Below are 21,430 nucleotides of genomic sequence, written 5' to 3'. Positions count from 1 at the left end.
CTCTGTGTGTGTCTCTCATGAATAAAAAAAGAAAATCTTAAAAAAAAAAAACACTGAAAATCTGTTAGGAGCTAAGTTCATACTAGGCATAATTAATAATCATCAAACCTTAAGTAGATAATAATCATATACACAGCATCTATGTAACTCTCAATAACACTATACTGTATCCCTAAAAGCTGTCACTTTTCCTCCACAAATATTATATGAGTTAATTCTGATTATACAGCTTTAAATTAACTTTATACAATGTACTTGGGAATAATAAAACACACTCAGGATAAAAGAATTCCTTGAAAATAAAGAAAATGTACATATTCATGACAACTGACATATCTCCAAAACTTTATTATGTTAAATTCCCATTGTCTGTTCTGCATCATCTACGTTGTACAAAAACTTTTTTAAAGAAATATACTCTTACAAATGCATTTCTAGTGGTTCGCATTATATTCCAAAAGAGCAATCAGATCCATGCATTTGGCTCCTTGCATTACTTAATGCTTTCCAGGAATTGTTTAATCCAGGAAAGAAGAATATTCAGTTCACTGATGGCTTTGTAGATTCCTTTGTTTCCAAGCTGCAGATAAAGCAGAGAGATAAAAGCAGAAATTTTTCACATTTTAAGAAACAGAGTACTCAAAGACAATGACTTGAAATCCTTACCCCATAAAACGTGCTTTTCATCCTGGTAATCGTTTTCATCTCTCTAGCTGAGGAAGCACAGGAAATCTAATAAATCAACAGAAAACACAGGTTACATTATTGGAGAGGCTCTGATAGTTTTTTTCTATCCATTCGATAAGCATTTACTGAGCAGCTATAATGCCCTGGGCATAAGTGTGCAATGGCAGGTAAATAATAGTTGGTTTCTGTCATCACAGAGCTTAAAGTCTCATGACAGTAGCAGGCAATCGATTTAAAAATGAACAAAGAGTTACAAATTACAAACTACAATTAAATCTGTGTTTTGGAAACGCCTAGGGTCTATGATAGGAATTTACAGAAATGACCTATTTTCAACTGGGTGGTCACAGAAGGCTCTCTTTTGAAGAACGACATTTAAACTGAGATCTGAAAAATGAGAAGGAGCTAGTGAAGATAGGAAAGAGAATGCTGGGAGCATGCCCAGGAGAGAATAACTCAGGCAGAGAGGAAGGCGTGCAAAGGCCCTGGGGCAGAAAGACTTAGTGTTTCCCAGAAACTAAAACGAAGGCAACATAGCTAGAGCAATCCAAGCTGGGAGATGTAGGAAGCATGGAAGATGTAGGAACTGACAAGAAAAGAATTCTCTTTTTGAAAAATCACCCTGTCTGCTATGTGCATTGCATAGTACAATATCCAGTTGTTGACTGCCAGGAGAAAGGGCCAGGAAATACTAGTTTCTCCAAAAGGAGAAAGAGCAGGTTGACGTTTTAAGATGTCTAGTATCCAGGCCAGGAGAAACCGCCAGTCTCCTTTGTGGAGGTGAATTTCCAGTCCTTATCTGACCACAGAAATCGCTTGAAAACCAAGTGGGAGGACATTAACTTTGTCCTCTATTCACCCACACATTTCCATAGGCTTTAGTAGAAAAAAAATGTTTAAAAAAAGGTGAAAATACCTAATTTATCTCTTTAGTTTTTACTCATAGAACTTTAGTGTTGGAACAGACCAAGGAGATCGTATAGGCCAATTCTTGATTTGCAGAAAAGCAAGCCAAAGCCCAAGTGGTTAAGTCACTTGCTGAAGGTGTCACAAGAGGTCCTACCCTAGTGATAAAAGAGTGCTGGGCACATCAACAAAAATAACAATTAAAACTCAGGAAATGGAAGCAGCTAAATGACAAGATTTATCAAAACATGGCCAATGTCAACCAGCAGGTCCCTTGAGGCCAGAACACAAAGAGGAGGAGTGTGTGGAACATGGGGAGCATGCAGGCTCCTTTATTTAGAGAAGATAACTGAAATGACTTGACAGTTATATTCTGAAAGCTGTTCCAGGGCGTAAAGGTGGTGAGGGTGTCATGACTGCCAAACTGGGGACTCTGCTTTCAGGTCAGACCCTGCGTAGGAAGCAAGAGATCCTTCTTTTGAAAGGGGGCTTCCCTGATTAAGCACAGAAGACATGCAGACACAGAACATTCTGGTAAAGTATAGTTTGCAGGATTCGCAAGCATGGCATTGGACTTCCCTGTGATCAGAAGAGGACATTGCCACCCAGACCAGATCCAATGAGGCCAAAACAATGAGTTACAGGTCCAGGATAGAGATGGCCAATGTCAGAGAGTACAGTCAGAAAAAAATCCATTCATTTATTAAGCAAACGTTGATGAAGTGCCTACTGTGTGTAAGGCTTTAGTGCTAGACATTGAGAACATGATGATGAACAAAAGGAGTTAGTAAATAAGAGTTGTAGAGAGAATTCCCAACGAAATATGAGATCGATATTAGAAGGTAAAAATCCGGCAGTCCAGGAGCTCTCTTCTTTATCCCAATTCCCTTTCTAGTGATGAGAAAAAATACTCAGAAGATTGTTGGTGGAAAATAGGAACAGTCAACAGGTATCAGGCTAGCATTATGTAGCAGGCACTAATCTGAAGGCTTCAATTATATGAATCGCACTCAGTCCTCCCAACAATCCTATAAGGTACAAGCTATTGTTACCCTCATTTCACAGGTTAGGAAACTGAAGCATGGAAGGTAATAATCATGGTACTTGGAAGAGCTGAGACCCAAACCCAAATATTCAGACTCTGGAGTCTGTACTTAAAACCACTCTATTATTGTGAAGGAAAAAAAAACAGCATAACTTGGAAAAGATATTGCAACTGAGCCAGGCTTTTGTTGAAAACATTCAAAATCCAGTTCCAAAGAGAGATTAGTTCAAAGATCTCTGCTCTGCATGGCAGCAGGGAAATGCTGGAAATGGCTTTAAAGGGCTAAAGGCTGATTGGCAGAGAGACAGAGGCAGATTTCAACTAAAAAATGGGTGATGTGATAATATACAGAAGAAATCTCGTGATTGGTGTGCGTGCGCTTCTTTGTTCATTTTGTGTTTTAGACTGGAGCTACAAAAGGAAATTTTAGAAATAACCAAGTCTAGGACCAGTGAAGGTAGTAGCTATAGGAAGAATTCAGAGAAGTCTGCCCATGATTTTATAAATAAAGAGTTTGATTAGATGCTAATTCCTTCTAACCTGAAACTGTCTAATACAAAAATAGTTGGTCCAAATCTTGCAATTGGATGAAAGAGAACTTCATCGAGAGAATCAATACTTGCCTAACCCCCGTGAAGAAAGAGCAGAGTCGGCTTAATTGACTGCAGTATGTGAGGTCTTATAAATACTATTTCAGATGCATTTAAAATAACAGTTGAGAAAAGTATATCAGTGTAGCTCGTTTTGAAAAAACTAAATGTCAGTTTGGCAAAAGTATGGGCTCTAAGACATCAATACAACACTACTGAGACCTGAAATTTTCCTGAAATTTTAAGGAAAATTTTAATTAGCATAAGAAAGCATAATTAAATTTGTGTCCAAAGAGCTTGCATGAGGACACCTGGGTGGCTCAGTGGTCGAGCATCTGCCTTCGGCTCAGGTCATGATCCTGGGGTCCTGGGATCAAGTCCCGCATTAGGCTCCCCACATTGAGCCTGCTTCTCCCTCTGCCTGTGTCTCGCCTCTCTCTCTCTCTCTCTCTCTCTCTCTCTCTGTGTGTGTGTGTGTGTCTCTCATAAATAAATAAATAAATAAATAAATAAATAAATAAATAAATAAAATCTTTAAAAAAAAAACAAAGAGTTTGCATGAAAGGAGAGAAAATGACTAAACTATTAGCCAAATTCATAATCAGACATTCAATTTTAAAAAACAAATGACAGGTAGCCAATCCCAAACAAATATAGATCAGAAGAGTTTACAGGATATTGTCCTATCTCTATAGTCTCCATAACTAACGGAATCAACTGACATGTATTAGTGTATATAATAACTTCATTACATATGCTACAATAATCCTAGACCCTTATTCAACATTTCTCCATGTTCTAGTCATAGAAAAAACTAGAGTTTCCAAATGCCTTAAATACAAACAGATACTAGGTTAGGATAACTTTACTGCAGATTTTTAAAAATTTTCAGTGTAACTGTTTATCAGAATGAGTCCATGCATGAATGTTAACTGGACTTTTTATGGTGATCATTTCACAATTGATACAAATACCAAATCATTATGTTGCACATATGAAACTAATAGAATGTTATACATCAATTATATGTCAATAAAAAGAGTCAGTCCATGTAACTTAGCGCATGGAAGGCTAGAGCTGTGCCCCATAATTTTGATAGAGAAGTTATGTATCACTAACCAAGGAGTGATTTGTCAACAGATTCTATAATATCATTAGAAAATATATTTTTTATCTAAACCAAAAACTCAAAACTGGTCTCTTTAAAGAACTTCTATAAACTATACACATTATACAAGTTAACACTAGCATAGTCACTGAAAAGGAATTTGTTGGTTGAGTGAACCACTCCTTTGGAAATTGTTGAGAAAATGTAATTGGAAGAAAATTAGTGTTCTGTGCAATGAAAGCAATAAGAAAAGACACTAAAAATTTTATAGAACTACTATATGCTAGGCACTCTGTTATATTATCTCATTTAATTCTTCCAACAACCACAAGATGAGATTATTGGTATTGTTGAAGACAGGTTTTGGAGTTTGCAACTTCATGAGAGAACAACACAGGGTTGGTCTCACTTCTTACTTCTGGTTTTACCAGTTCAGGCAATTGCAATTTTAAAAAAATTTACCAGGATAAATAATTGGCAATGCTTCATAAGTTGATAAGTTAGTTGCAACTGATGATACAAATTACTTATTAAACACACTACAAGAATTTGAGACACAAATACTGTATTTGCCAAGACTTACCAGACTTGAAAATTAAGTATATACAATAAATATAAAGAAATATATCTAATTACCATTACTATTCAGGCTTTCAAAATGTTAATTAAAGTAGATCATGACATCTTAAAAATAAATGGATTTTTTTCAGTTTCAACTTTGATCACTAGCAATTAGGCAAATTATTTTATTTATTTATGCATAAGAGACATAGAGAGAGAGGGAGGCAGAGACACAGGCAGAGGGAGAAGCAGGCTCCATGCAGGGAGCCTGACGTGGGACTTGATCCCCAGTCTCCAGGATCATGCCCTGGGCTGAAGGAGGTGCTAAACTGCTGAGCCACCGGGGCTGCCTGCATTTTTTTTATATTTACATAAGTCAACTATCCAAATGCCATTTAGCCAAATTATATGGCTGGCAAAGATTATAAAAATAAAAGTGTTTCCATTAACCATAATTTATTTCCTTTGAACAATTATACCATCTGAATTACCTAAATCAGATTATTTAAAAATATAGTATTTTATTAGGTGCTGCACAATGCCTAGAATGTTACCAAAAACAAAGAGATGACTCTCAAATACAGTGGTATTGGAATTCCACATTGAATGGTCTACCATGAGAATTATTATTGGGTGCTGTTTCTTAGGAGTGGCTCAATAGGATGCCAGTCTTAGTGGATTTACAAAGAATCCCAAAAGGATGGAAGCTTGTAGAAATCATAAATATTCCTCAAAAATGAAAACTAATTTAAACCCATGAGTTAATAATAACAATAGGGCAAAATAACAACTCATTGATCACCTTGGAAGACTGTTTAAAAAGTAATCCTTATATTGAAAACCGGTAAATAAGGAAGAAGAATTAACTACTTGTTCTGTCTTTCTTATATGATAAATTTCTCAGGACAGCCAAGTAGAAAGGGGTAAGTTCTGTTTATGGAGTACCCCCACTTATAAATAAAGAAGGTATAATAATATTTTTAAAGTACCATTTTGCAATGCCTTAGGATTACATAGATCTAGACAATAATTAATGACTGCTAAATGATAAACATAGGCACCATATACATATACCTCTGATGAAAAATACACAACACTACATATGAATTGATTCAGCCCAAACATCAAGCCTGAATCTGATCAAGTATCTATGTGTAATTACCAGTGTATAGAAAAATAAAGAAAAAATATTAAATGACTCTACAAAAATTCAATAATCAAAATACAGACTATGAGAAACTTTGTAAGGCAAATGATCCAATATCTTTCACAAGTAAACTATAAAAAGAATAGAAAAGAAAAACAAAATCTGAAAATTCATCCTCAATAGAACTGTACTACAATATATGTTAAAGGAAATCCTTCAAAGAAAAGGAAGATGACACCAGAGAGAAACCTGGTTCTACACAAAAGAATGAAGAGTCTCAAAAATGGCAAAACACAGAGAGTTATAACTAATAAGTTAATAAAAGGCCTAAAATATAATCTTTTTTTTAATCAACAAAAAAGAAGTCAGAAAGAGAGGAAAATGGAGCAAAGAACAGGCTGGGTAAATAGAAGACAAGTAGGGTGGTAGATTTAACTCCAACCATTTAAAAACCCAATCACAAAAAAATAAAAAATAAAATAAAATAAAATAAATAAAAATCCAATCACTTAAAAGTAAATGGTCTAAACCTACAAATAAAAAGAGTAGATAAATATACACACAGCCTAAATGTGTGCTGCCTATAAGAAATCCACTTTAACTAAAAGGCACAAATAAGTTAAGTGTAAAAGGACAAAGAAAAATATATCATGCTAATACTAATTAAAAGAAAGCTGAAATGGTTCTATTTGTATCAGAAAAAGTGGGTTTCAGAACAGAGTGTTATCAATGACAATAGCATACTTTTTATAAAATTAGGGGTCAATTCATGAAGATAACATTGCAATCACAAAAATTTATGCACCTAATAGCAGAACTTCAAAATACAGGAACTTCTACCATGGATACTGATAGAAGTTCAAGGAGAAACAGAAGAAGCCACAATTCATGTCAGAGATGTCAATAATTGATAAAATAAGTAGAAAGAAAATCAGCAAAGATATAGAAAAATTGAAGAGCAGTAGCCACTAATGGATCCAGCTGATATTTCTAGAACACCTCACCCAACAGCAAGACATTTGTTCTTTTCAAATACACAAAGAAAGGACATTTACCAAAATTAACCGAATTCTGGGCCATAGAACATAGCTCAACAAATATAAGGAGATTTGAGTCATATAAAGGATGCTCTCTGACCAAAATAAAATCAAATTAGAAATCAAAATCAAAAAGGCATCTGGAACAATCTCCAGAGACACTAACACTGAATGACACCCTATGAAATAACCAATGATCAAAGAAGGAATCAAAACGGAAATTAAAAAGTATTTCAAAGTGAGTGAAAATAAAGCACAACACATCAAAGATTGTGGGATGTCGCTAAAGTTGTATCAAAAGGGATATTTATAACACTGAACTCCTACACTGAAAAGATAAAAAAACCTCAAGCTAATAACCTCAGCTTCCACCTTAAGAAAACACTGAAAGATCTTGAGTTAGTGACCCAAGCTTTCACCTTAAAAAAAAAAAAACTGTAAAAAAAAAAAAAAGAGTAGATTAAACCCAAAAAAGGAAATAATAAAGTTCAGAATGGAAATCAGTGAAATCAAACAGAAAATAATAAAGAAAATCAACCTAAAAACCGGTTCTTTGAAAAATCAGTAAAATTGATGAATTTCAATAAAATTTCAGAAAAAACGGGTGAAGACAAAAAATACCAATATTCAGAATGAGACAAGTGACATCATCCTATACTATATAAAATATTTAAAAGATATTAAGGAAATAGCATAAATAATATGATGGCTAAGATTTGGTAGATTTGATGAAATGAATAACATCATTGAAAAACACAAGCTATCAATGCTCACTCAAGGAGAAATCAATAACTTGAATGGCCTTGCATCTATTAAAAAATAGAATATTTAGCTTAAAATCTTCCCATAAAGAAAACTCTAGGCAAAAATGACTTCACTGGACCAATTGCTTTAAAAAAAAAAATGGCTTCAAAGGACTAATTCTATGCAAATCCTTCCAGAAAATTGAAGAGGAAAGAATATTTTCCAACTTACTCAATGAGACCAACATGATACTATTTCAAAATGAGACAAAAGTATCACAAGTCAAGAAAACTACTATTAGAAGTAGTAGTTTAGTACTAATAGTAGAAAACTATTAAAAGACTAACATCCTCATAAATGTAGATGCAAAAACTATTAACAAAATTTTAGCAATTTGAACTTAACAATACAAGACAGAGATAACACATTATTACCAGAGTACACCCCAGAAGTGCAAAGTTGGTTTCACTTTGAAAATCAATCAATTTAATTTTTATCAATTGTCTAAAAATAAAAATCACATGATCACATCAATAGATGCAAAAAGTCATTGACCTAAATATGAAACCTAAAACTAGAAAAAATTCTAGATGAAAACACAGTAAAAATTCTTTGTGACCTTGTGTTAAATAAAGATTTCTTAAATATGGCACAAAAAAAGTATGACTCGTTGAAGAAAAATTGATAAATTGGATATCACCAAAATGTTAACTGTTGGGCACCTAGTTGGCTCAGTTGGTTAAGATTTGCCTTTGGCTCTGGTCAAGATCCCTGGTTCTGAGACCAAGCCCCATACTGAGCTCCCTACTTCTCCCTCCCTCTCTGCCCCCCACACCGATTGTGTTTGCTCGCTCACTCACTCTCTTGCTCTCTCTCAAATAAATAAAAATAAAATATTTAAGAAAAACATAAAACATCTTCTCTGCAAAAGACACTATTGAAATGATGGGAAAAAAAAAAAAAAAAAGAAATGATGGGAAGATGACATAGACCAGAGGAAAATATTTGCAAATTATATATCTGAAAAGGATTTGCATGCAGAATATATTTTAAAACACACATAATCAAAACTCAGTAAGAAAATAACCAACTTAATTCTTTTTAAAAGGCAAAATATCCAAACAGACACTTTGTCAAGGAAGATACTTTGGGGACATCCGGGTGGCTCAGTGGTTGAGCCTTTGGCTCAGAGCATGATCCTGAAGTCCTGGGATCGAGTCCCACATCCGGCTCCCTGCAGGGAACCTGCTTCTCCCTCTGCCTGTGTTTCTGCCTCTCTCTTTCTCTGTGTCTCTCATGAATAAATAAATAAACAAACAAACAAACAAATAAAGATACTTTGATGGTAAACAGGCAAATTAAGAGATACTCAATTTCAGTAATGAGGAAATGCACGTTGAAAGCACAAGGCGATACCACTACCCTCCAACTGCACTGCCTGGCGTAATATTGACCTTCCCAAGTGATGGCAAGGAAACTGAGTAACAAACCGTCACACACTGTTGGTGAACACGTAAAATGGCACAACTGCTTTTGAAAACAATTTGGGGGATCCCTGGGTGGCGCAGCGGTTTGGCGCCTGCCTTTGGCCCAGGGCGCGATCCTGGAGACCCGGGATCGAATCCCACGTCAGGCTCCCAGTGCATGGAGCCTGCTTCTCCCTCTGCCTGTGTCTCTGCCTCTCTCTCTCTCTGTGTGTGTGTGACTATCATAAATAAAAAAAGACTTGTACGTGAGTATTCATAACAGCTTTATTTGTAACAGCCAAAAACGGGGGGAAGAAAATAACCAGCAATAGGCGAATAGATACAGAAATTGTAGTAGATCATTACAGTAGAATACTACTGGGCAAGAAAAAGGCATAAATTATTGGTACACTCGATAACATGGGTGAATCTCAAAATAATTATGTGGGGAAGAAAAAAACAGACACAAAAGAGTATGACACATACACCCTTTCCATTAAAGTCTAGGATATGCAAACAACTCTATGGTGACAAAAGGCTGATCGTGGTTCCCTGGAGGCAGGGCCAGAGAGGGAGGGCATCCCAAAGGGACACAAAGAAACTTTTGGAGGTGATGGATAGGCTCCTTACCTTAACTGTGGAGATGGCTCCAGAAGTGTGCACGTACGTCAAAACTACCAAATTATATATTTTAAATGTTCAGTTACCTGTGTAGCAACTGTATCTCAGTAAATCTGTTAACAGATACATCATAAATACTAAACATACACAAAATATATATGGAAAATGTACATACTACTCATGATTACACTGATGCATGGGACTCATGAAACTTCCGGCAGGTCTAAAGCAACATATCGACCTTCCTCCAAGCTTCTTCCTTCTACACTGTTCATGAACCCCTACCCCCAACCCCCAAGTAAGAACCTTAGGCTCATCGCCGACTCCACTGTCTTCTGCAGACTCTTCTTGCCCTTCCCTGCGACACTAGGGCCCCAGCACTGTACTCCAGGCACATTACTGCAATGCTCTTCCCATTGATTTTTCTCCCTCGAGCCTAACCCCCCACCTGCACCCCTCCACCCTCACCAAAGAGGTCTTTCTGAAACAGAGTTCTTGATCACGCCATGCCCTTCGATGGCTTTGCATGCTCTTCAGGATACAGTCTTTATCCTTGGCCACTGGTATCATGCCTTGCTTGACCAGGCCCTTACCAGCATCTCCTGGTTAAAATTTAACCACCCAGCCTCCTCTTCACATTCCCCAAGCCAATTCCCATTCACACTAGATTTTCCTGAATATGGTGTGTGGTTTCATGCCACCAAGCCTTGATCAAGCTTCTCCCCTGCCATTGCTACCCCTTACTCCCTGGGAAATTAAACTCAGCCATGGTCTCCTTCAATAACACATCATGCCCTCCACACCCCAAGGCAGATAGAATTAACTACTTCCTTCCTGGTGCTTCTACAGTGACTTCGTCACACGGGAAATTGGGCATCACACATGTCACATTTCATGATTCCTTGGCCTTCTCAGGTTACATCTCTTTGCCAGTAAGAGTACAAGCTCCAGAGAAGCAGGGACCAAACCACACTGGCCTGTCTCACCCAGGAAAATATAGAAGCAGGCCACCCTGCTGCGAGCCAGTTTGGAAAAATTTAAAAAAAAAAAAAAAAAAGCCAATTTACAAAACTGACTTGTTTCTTTTAACCACTTAGTTTCAGTTGATTGGGTTTCCATTTATTTGTGTTGACAACACCATCTTCAGGAGAGTTCAGTGTTGCGTATTTCACTTCCCTTCTTATTCGGGAGAAGGATATATTCGTAAGAAGAAATCATTCACTGACTAGAGCAGGTGCTTGGTAAATTTACATTAAACAGGTACCAGCTTCTGTTATCAAAAATACGCAATTATGATTGGCCAAAAGATCAAATGCGAGCCCAGCACTGATTTCGCTAAAGTGTGTGTCTGAGAAGGCTTTCCAAAGCTCAGGCTAATCCTCTGATTTTTTTTTTTTTGAGTCTTCACAGTAGTGGTTGCTATACCCCAGGGCATAAATTCTACAGTTTATGAGACACACTAACTGGAGCTAGCAATGGTTAGCTTTGGGGAGAAGAAGGTAAGAAGGGGAGCCCTGAAGGAGCTGGCATTTGGGGAGGTACGCTGGGTGTGTGCTGGGATGCGGCCACTAGGGGGTGCCAGCCACCAGACCCGCTGGAGAGCTGCCCCTCTGCGCCCTTGGGCACCGCCCCTTGGGCTGGGTGGCCCATGTCCCTGAAACAAGTGTCTCTATTGGCAGTGTCTTTAATGACAGGGCTCTTCAGGAAAAAAATTAAAATTAAAAATAAAATTAAAAAAAAAAACCCAACCCTCCAAAACCAAATCAAGGCAAACCAGAGGCCCTAGCTGGTTGTATGTCTTCTAAGTGTTTCGTCTAGAACACTGCTTGGTTTTGGTTACAGCTGTCATTGTGTGTTCTCCAGCTATGTGAGCGGAGGAAACCCACCTGATGGGGGAGACAGACACGGCTCTAGGGCCTCGGGTGTCCAGACACACTGCACAGTATCAGGCCAGGATTTGTTCTAGTGCCTCATCGTCCTTAACAACTTCATTTGAAATAACTTTAAATCGAATCGGATGGCTAATGCAATGAACAGCACCTACACAGGGGAACCAGGTCAACACTAAACAAAACACACGACAGGGGCGCCTGGGTGGCTCAGCCCATTAAAGCTTGTGTCTTCATCCAGTTCAGATCCTGGGTGCTGGGATCCAGGCCCCGTTGGTGCTTCCTGTTCAGCGGGTAGTCTGCTTCTCCCTCGGCCTCTGCCCCTCCCCTCTGCTTTGTACTTTCTCTCTCTCTGGCAAACCAACAAAAACAAACAAACAAAACCAGGCCGAAAAGGACCCCTGTCACCAGACCCTGAAATGGGAGCAACCCCCTTCTTCCTTTAGCCTTGCTCTAGCCTTTGGTGACTGCCTACTGTTCATTATTTCCCCGAGTCCTTCGAGACATAGTCTCCTCCTTTTCAAATTTTTCAGCAGTGAAAATGCTCTTACTGGGGATAATAATATTTAACCAGGTGTGGAGGGGGAGGGGAATGAAATGTAAAATTGTATGATGATTCTGCTAAATTTAAGAGACTGTTTATACTATCTCACTGTCTTAATAAGATGAACACAGAGGTCAAGTAGAGAAAAAGCCAGAGAGAAGTGAGTTTCTTTCCCCTGGTTTAGACAAGGGAACTGCTCAGAGCATTCTCTCTCCTTCTACAGAGATACCAGTTTGTAATTCTTATCATTGTGCTTATTTGAATGGAATGCGAGGGTTTATGAACCACCATACAACCCAACTCAAATAAGGACATAAATGCAAACTAACCAAAGAAAAGGAGAAGGCAAATGCACTGAAATTTTTCACCTGGCTGACCAGCTCACCCACATAAAATGCCTCTGTGCTATGGTCCACAACTTGAGATCCTGGCCCCTTTTATGGACCACAAAGAAAAGACATCCGAGCTCTTAAATAAAAATCAACCTCCAACTGCTCAGCGTTTAAGTCTCAATGACCATAATACCCCAGAATACAGAGCTCGTTCCCATCTGGCAACCCAAGGACTGGCGGCATCGTCACTGCTCCCTCTGCCTTTGCACCTCTGCAAGGTACAATCACAAGAGGCTGAGAAGGTGTACTTGGAACCCAAACAGGATCACAGAAAAGATTTGCCATTCCCCACGGAGGCAAGTCAACTAATACTGCAGGCATCCTGGCCTAATGATTCGGGGGTTTTTTGTGTCATTTTTCTGCACTGGTCTCTATGACTGTGGACGTTTATAGAGAAATGTGGTCACTTTTACCTTCCTGATTAATTCCCCATTGCTCCTGTGACCATGACCGTACTCCAGCATCACATAATTTAAGTACCAAAGAAGACATAGCACCCTTTTTAAAGCTTTGACTAAGACTATGCCTTAAAAAGGACGTAACTATTAAAAAATTGGATAAATAGCTGAGAAAAAAGTAATCTAAAAGCCCTCCTCTTCAATATGGGGAAGAAAGAGAGAAGGAGAGAGAGAGAAAAAAAAAAAAGACAGACTAGAATAATGTTTGGCAAGCTTGAGAAATATTGCCTTGACAAATATTAGGCAATATTTAATTTTATTATTTATTATTTTTATTTAATTTATTATTTATTATTTAATAAATAATAGAACAGATGTCTTGGGAATAATATATAGAGGGAATGATAAGGAGCTAAATGAACATTGAGTATCGTTCCATGTTATTTTAGATCTTCAGTATGTCTTAGGTGCTGTTCTGTAAGAAATAATAAGCATAGTGGCTTTATGAGTTCTAATGCTTGTTCAGTGCTGGTTCACTGATGATAAACTCTCCATTTGGACCACAAGCCAACAGTTCGAAAGCCTTTTCCTCACCCTTCGATATGGAGAAAGATTCCCACATGCTGGTTTCTAGGTAGGTTTCTGGGCTCAAAGTCACCGTATTTGCTGGGCGTACTTACACAACGGCTCAGCTGCTGCCTGAGGCTATGAAGCTCTTCCACAAAACGTATTTCCCTGCAGACCTTTAACTGGAGTTGACCAAAAACATCTTCCATGAAGAATGACAGAAGCTGCTCTTGGAATCTGCAGTTTTTCTGTAAGTGACACACAAGAAATTGCATATAAGATAAAGCCTGAAAAGCTTTTGTGAAATGTCACTGGAACCACCCGCCTGATTATTACTCGACGGCCATCTGGAAGAACTAAAATGTGGGGGAGAAAGTATCAAACAAGTAGAAAACATGAAAAAAGAGATTTTAAAAAACCCTCTGGCTTACCATAAATAGGTTTTTTGTTTTCTTTCTTAACAATCGTACATTTTTTATGCGGTCTTCCTACAATAAAACAAAGAGAAAGAAGTTTCACCCAGAAGTACACATGTCCTTTAAACCATCATTTGAAGCAGAGTGCCTAATACTTACTGGAATTGTTGCCTTGAGCCACGCTGCCTTGACGTACAGTGTGTCAACGGCTTGGGACAGTGTCCCCCTTGGGTAGCAACCTTTTGCGGAGGAAGACTGCTTGTGCTTGGCAATGGCAAGAGACAGAGTGGCAAACAGCACCCCAGACCTCAAAATGCAGTTCACCTGCATTTCCCTCCACCCCACTCTGGGCTCGTGTCACTGGTGGCAGCCAGAGAGCCTCTTGTGCTGGTTAGATGATCGGATAACCTACTTACTTGAGCTCTCAAGGCCACCTCTCCAATGAGATGCTGTGATAGATAACTTACAGTTTATATAGAGGAAGATGACTTTGGTTGTTCTATTTTTTTAGAGTTTGTTTCATAACCAAAACAGCTTTGACCACACCGTCTGTGACATTAAGAAAAAGCTCCAGCTTACTGGTAAAGTTGGGGCCCCGTATTCAAAAAGAGTCAGAACTTCAGTTGCATACCACAACAGATTCCTTATTTTAAAACTCATGCCAACCCAGTAAAAGAGACTAATCTCCAGGAGGCTGTGTGACTGTTTCTAAATTCCCATCTGGAAAAAAAAAATCTCTTTTCTAACAATATCCACCCCCCAAATTAACCAAAGGTAGAATGGACAGCCCTGGGAAACCTGCTCATGATCTCATACAGGTTTTACACTTCTCCCTTGCCAAGCCCTTCACCTGGCTCTCCCTCATGGGCCACCATTCTTCAGCCAGCACAAGACCCAAGGGAAGACTTTTGCAATTTTTCTCAAGATTCTTCCCAGTTCAGAAATTATAACTCCTGTAACATATTCAAGATTTGTTTGGCATAGGACTTGGGATTAAGGCCCACAGTTTAGTAGATTCTCTATCATCTCTGTCCAAAAGGACCACCCAGACTCCCCCTTTAGCTCTAGACTTTGAGTCGCGTGCACATTTCTTGAGGAAAGAGACCCCAACTTTTCATGAATCCTCAGCACCTACCCTGGCTCCTCATCTAAAAAAGCATATCCAATATTAGTTGAATAAATACTTCCCTTTCCACATCATGAAATGCTACTGTAACTGTGTTGTGTTTTAATTTATCCTGTCAACAAATTTCTGTCAAGAATCTGCCTAGACAAAGACCAGTGCTAGAAACTAAGGGGCTATGAATATGCCCATGGAGTCCTGTCCCCAGTTCTGTCCCAGTTCTTCTTATGGTGGGTGTGGTTCGTTTGAAGAAGCAGCCCCAAGAAGTGGACGTAGCCCAGAATCATATAATGAGAAGCAGAGGCAGGCACACCAAAGCCTAGCATACAGAGGGTCAATGTAGTACCTGGGTGAAGCAATACTAGGAGTCTGCTCATGAGCAAGCGATTCCTCAGAGCTAGGCAGAGTCAATAAGAGGCATCAAAATCCAGGACTAGCATCTACATCAAGACAACCAGGCTAGCAAAGGGGCAAGGAGAAAGTATGAGTGAAAGTTCCAAACACTGGTAATATTTTTTGCTTTTTCATAAAGTGAGTAGATCTGAAAGAGCCGGAGACTCATCTCCACAGGACCACCTCTGCTGATAAAGACACACCCTCTGAAGCGAGAGGAGAGCTATTCCACAAAGAGCTACAGCAGAAAACAGCTGGTTGGGAGTGCAAAGGGGAGTTCCTGAAATTTTATAAAAATTCAGGAAAAAGGAGGAATTATTTTTAGCTGGGAGTAGCTTAAGCTTTAAGTTTGAACTGAGACGTGAAGTACCTGAAGGTTGTTGGGTTTTGGTTTTTTGTTTTTGTTTTTGAGCTGAGTAATGCCGATTATTCCAAATTCCTTTCGACAAAAGAATGTGAACACTAGGGGTCAAAAGCCCAAATGCCTTCAGAGGGTGGGAGATTAAGATGAACACCCTGGGTGGGTGGATATAGGACAATTGAATCTAAATTGCTTATTTTGCCACCAAGTCTAAATTCTGCCTAATTGTATAGCCTATTAACACACTGTGTGGGTGCTCTGAAAGACCACACAAAATACCTCCAGGAGCTGTACACTGCCTTGGGCAGCTAATATGAGGTCCCTGGTGTATACCAACAAAACATAAGTGTGACTCAAATTGCTGATATTGATAAATGAAGTCAACGTGTGTTCTATTTTTTAACTCCTGCTAGTTGCATTTACATAAATGTCTTCTGTCTCTCAAACTGTCATGACCCAGGAAGATCATACATGTCCCAAGGGTGCTTCTGCTTTGGTTTACAACTAACTCAAGAAAACTAGTCATTTCCTTATGACTGAAAACTATATCACCCTATTGATCATAATCATCCTACACCTTAGTTGACAGGTTTGCCTCATTAGGGCCCTTCATACAGTCTGACCTCAAAAGATGAATTAATGTAAAAGATATTTAAAATACAGGTCCAAAAGGCAATTCCAAAAGAGGGTTCCCAAAGTGTCCCAAATAACAGAAGAACCATTAGAAAAGTACATAATGTCCTTGGGGAACCAGTTTGAAACAAAGTCTCTGCTCATCTGGATGTATTTTTATTATATCACTTTCACAAGTCCCTTATACAGAACTTTATAAAAATGGCTATTAATTACAAGGAAATTTGGTTTTGAAACTCAGATCTCACTACGCTGCTAGTTGTATAGCCATGGGAAAGTTACTAATCCTCTCTGAGCTTCAGTTTTTGTCATCATTAAGCAGTACAATAATCATAGGGCTCTTATGAGCAACCAATAGGGTAATATAAGTAAAATGCTTGGCACAATGGCAGCTACAGATGCACTCTGGAAATAGTTACTATTGCATTATTATTTTTCAAATAACAAATGTGTCTCAGTCTGTCCAGGCACTATATCAAAATACAACTGACTGGATAGCTTAGAAGCAATAGCAATTTATTTCTCACAGGTCTGAAGGTTAGGAAATCTAAGATCCACATGTCAGTTTGGTCACTATCTGGTGAAGATACTCTTCTGGGTTGTAGACAGCCAACCTCTCACTGTGTCCTTGTGTGGCAGAAGGGATCTCTCTGGATCCTCCTTTATAAAGGCAACAATCCCATTCATGAGGACTCTGCTTTCATGACCTAAACATCTCTCAAAGGCCCCACCTAAGACCATCACCTTGGGGTTTAGGTTTCAACATATGAATCTGAGGAGGGGGAGTTACGAACATTCAGACCATAGCAAAATGCATGTGCAATACTCTGAATAATGTTAAAGTTTATCACAAGTTTTCAGAGGTTGGAGAAATGGTTGAAGGAAGTGAGAAAACTGAGAGATGTTCAATCATCTGACAATATTTTGAAGAGCATGCGGGCATGAGGAATTCAGTTTACCCCACACCCATCCAGAAAGCAGACTAAGATGTTAAGTGGATATTTTATGGGCTGTCACTCCTACATAACGTCCAGGAGAACATTAAAACAATTGATCTGCCTAAAGCGCACTTGGCTACCCGAGTTCCCAAATGCCGCCAAGGCAGCCATTTCCCTTAAAATTCAGTTTCACCCCCACATGTCCAAAAGGATGCTAGCTGCTGTCTCTGATGGTCAGGCATATCCAATGAGCAAAATGAGTCTCATGCAGAGGATTACAGCTCACTTGGAGATCTCTGTGATGCAACTTTGTGCTCTTCTGTAGGAGTTAAAAAAGAAAACTCAGTTGGGATTCCTAAATTCCTAAATTCCTAATTGCTAAACTACTTCATTGACTCTAAGAGACATCTGTAGTTTGGTTCCTCCCCACACACATTTTAATATCTCTGAAATCACCAACTGTTTTGTGATCCATAAAGTCTTATAATTACATCCCCAAGTTAGGCTCTGGGACAGTAGTCCCTTCCAATCTTGTCCCTACTTGGAACTGTGTGCAGGGCTGTTACTACATGTGTGAGTCTAACTGCTGTTCAAACATTTTAGAAAGATTTCACTGTGATTCAGCAATGAAATAAAAGTTAATGTGTTCACAGGCACAGAACAGCAGTGGGATGCAAATCTGCTATTAAAGAAGCAAATATCTATCTTTGGAAGAATGACCAAAATTACATATTATCTTGCGAGGCAACAACCCAGTGCTAAATATTAAGAAAGCAGAGACTGATGAATCACTGAACTCTACCTCTGAAACTGATAATACACTAGATGTTAATTAGTTGAATTTAAATAAAAATAAATAATAAAAAGGTCATTTTTATATCCCCCAGAAAATAAAATGTTATTTAATGATTCAAAATATTTTCTCAATGATGCCCTCGTGTCCTCAATGCAAATGCAGCCTTTTAATAAGCTTTACTTAATAAATACAACTCCTGGGGTTTGAGAAAGATCATCTAGCTGTTGTATGCATAATTTATTTCCCAGGGCATGGCTAACATAGACTCAAAATTGCCCCTCTCTGTCAGACAATTCCACTCAAGAAACATGTTTGTCTCATGTTTACATCATCATAGGGATGGGTGAGAACAGGTTAAGAAGGAATGAAGAGGGGCAGCCCAGGTTGCTCAGTGGTTTAGCGCCACCTTCAGCCCAGGGCCAGATCCTGGAGACCTGGGATTGAGTCCCACGTCGGGCTCCCTGCATGGAGCCTGCTTCTTCCTCTGCCTGTGTCTCTGCCTCTCTCTCTGTCTGTGTCTCTCATGAATAAATAAATAAAATCTTTAAAAAAAAGAAGAAGAAGGAATGAAGAGGACTGCAAATGGTCTGGATGGGGAAGAAAGGAGATATAGGAACTGGACTCATGAAACAAGTATGAAGAAGAAAAGTGCACAAAAATCCTGAGAATCTCAGCCTGTGTTCCCTGCCCTGTGCTAGGTGGCTTGTACTCTATATGTTTTCCCCCTGCATCGTTAATTCATTCAGTCACCAAATATTTTCTGAGTGCTTATTGTCTCCCAGGCTTACCGGGGCTTAGGGTACACCAATAAACAAAACAAAAAAATCACTGACTTCATGTCATATTCTAGTGGTAGTGAAGGAGGGAGAGGACAGAAACTAGGTAAACATGATGAGTACAACTTATGTAAGTTATAAATGAGTTATATACCATTGGAGAATCATAGTTGCTTTAGAGAAAATAGAAAAGAATAAAGGGGATGTTGGTGCTCAGATGGGGATGGGTTGTTAGCAGGATGATCACAGAAGGCTCTGTGGAAAGGTAACATTTAAACAACAGTAGAATGAAGTAAAGGAGTAAGTAAGTCATGGGGATACCTATTCAGTCAAAAGTCACAGTCAATGCAAAGACCTTAGGGAAGGCGCCTGCTTAGTGTGTTCAGTACAGCTGGGAGGCCTGTGTGATCAAACGAGAGCAAGTGAGGAGGGAGGAAAATGTGACATCAAAGAGGAAATGTGGACGCAAGTCACAGCCTTTAAAGCTATTACTGGGACTTCAGCTTCCACTCTTGGCCATTTGGGAGATTTGCGCAAAGGAACTATATCATCAGACTTAGGTTCTTTGAAAAGAAAACAGGACCCAAATATCCATGAATGAATGGATGGATAAACCAGGTATAATATGTCCATACAATGGAATGTTAGTCATAGTAAGGAATAACACACTGACATGCTACAGAATGGATAAACTTGAAAATAATATGCTACATAAAAGACCCTGAACACAAAGGGTCGCATATTGTGTGATTTCGCTTCTATGAGATATCGAGGATGGGTAAGTAGATGGAGACAGAAAACAGCTTGATGGTTGCCAGGGCTGAGAGATGAGGAAGAGGGAGTAACTGCTGGGTTCCCATGGGGAGTGTTGAAAATATTTTGGAGCCTGATAGAAGCAGTGATTGCACAACATTATGAATGTACTCAATGCCAATGAACTGATTGTTTTCAAGTGGTTAATTTTATATAATTTGACTTTCACCTCAATAAAAGAAAAGAGAAAGGAAAGGAAAGAAAAGGAAAGGAAAGAAAGGGAAGGGAAGGGAAGGGAAGGGAAGGAAAGGAAAGGAAAGGAAAGGAAAGGAAAGGAAAGGAAAGGAAAGGAAAGGAAAGGAAAGGAAAGGAAAGGAAAGGAAAGGAAAGGAAAGAAAGGAAAGGAAAGGAAAGGAAAGGAAAGGAAAGGAAAGGAAAGGAAAGGAAAGGAAAGGAAAGGAGGGAGGGGAGAGGAGAGGAGAGGAGAGGAGAGGAGAGGAGAGGAGAGGAGAGGAAAGGAAAGGAGAGGAAGGAAAGAAGGAGAAGGAGAAAAAGAGAAGCAAGGAGAGCCTAGTCGCTGATGCAGCAGGAGGAAAAGAAGCCTCCACTGAGTCATAGCTACACCAAGCCTTATCTGAAGTCATGGTCCTTCCTCTCTTGTTCAATCCAGAAGAGAATTATTTTTTAACTATATTGCAAACGCCAACATACTAGTAGCTCTAGAAAAACATTTTTAAGAGGAAGAGAATCCTACCTCATCCAATTTTTAAAATGTATTTAGATCCATTTGAATGCTTTCTTGAGAGGTGAAATCATGGGACACCCGGGTGGCTCAATGGTTGGGCGTCTACCTGTGGCTCAGGGGGTGATCCCACGGTGCGGGGAACAAGTCCCTCGTGGGGCTCCCTGCATAGAACCTGCTTCTCGCTCTGCCTCTGTCTCTGCCTCTCTCTCTCTCTGTGTCTGTCATGGATGAATAAATAAAATCTTTAAAAAAAAAAAAAAAGAGGTGAAATCAAGCCCTGGCTACTCACTTTCCTGCTGATCCTAGATTCATGGAATTAAGAGAGACCTTGACTGTTGTGCTGACAACTTAATATTCCACAGGCTGATTGGGAGGAGAACACTTTCATATCCTGAAATATAGGCAATAGCTAAATACTTCTCATTATATTTGAGAACGTAGGTAGTTTTAGAGCATCTGGTATTGTTCCATTTTACAGAATTCGAGGAAGTTTAATCACATGCCCAAGGGACCCTTCGATCAAAGAAGCAGGAGATTCCCTTCACATTCAGGAATCCCCCAAACCCACGTGCTTCCCACTCCCTGTGCAGCCTCCCACCACACTGAAGAACAGGACACAAGGAATGTCCAAGGTTGTGACGGACACTACAGACAACAAGAGATGGGACCGTGACCTAAGGGAAAAGGAACAAGAAGAAAAGAACGTAAAGAAGAGTAAAACAATTGTTTGTGGTATTTTACAGGCCTTGCATATACTTGATAAAAATATCTAACTTCATATTCCTTTACTTGTT

General features: G+C 39.0%; 1 protein-coding gene across 1 annotated transcript; it reads right to left on the bottom strand.

The window, feature by feature from the left end:
- Positions 1-345: 345 nt before the first annotated feature.
- Positions 346-14,552, bottom strand: IL26 (interleukin 26). The gene is made up of 5 exons (XM_026001678.2): positions 14,278-14,552; positions 14,134-14,190; positions 13,816-13,950; positions 667-732; positions 346-580 (listed from the first exon to the last, which is right to left on the bottom strand). The coding sequence occupies exons 1-5, from the start codon at positions 14,446-14,448 to the stop codon at positions 494-496; spliced, it is 516 nt and encodes a 171-aa protein (XP_025857463.1). The 5' UTR covers positions 14,449-14,552; the 3' UTR covers positions 346-493.
- Positions 14,553-21,430: the final 6,878 nt, after the last annotated feature.

This window comes from Vulpes vulpes, unplaced genomic scaffold, assembly GCF_048418805.1.
Source record: "Vulpes vulpes isolate BD-2025 unplaced genomic scaffold, VulVul3 u000000647, whole genome shotgun sequence".
Taxonomy (NCBI): Eukaryota; Metazoa; Chordata; class Mammalia; order Carnivora; family Canidae; genus Vulpes; species Vulpes vulpes.
Note: the sequence above shows the minus strand (reverse complement) of the source record. Positions and strands in the feature narration are given on the sequence as shown.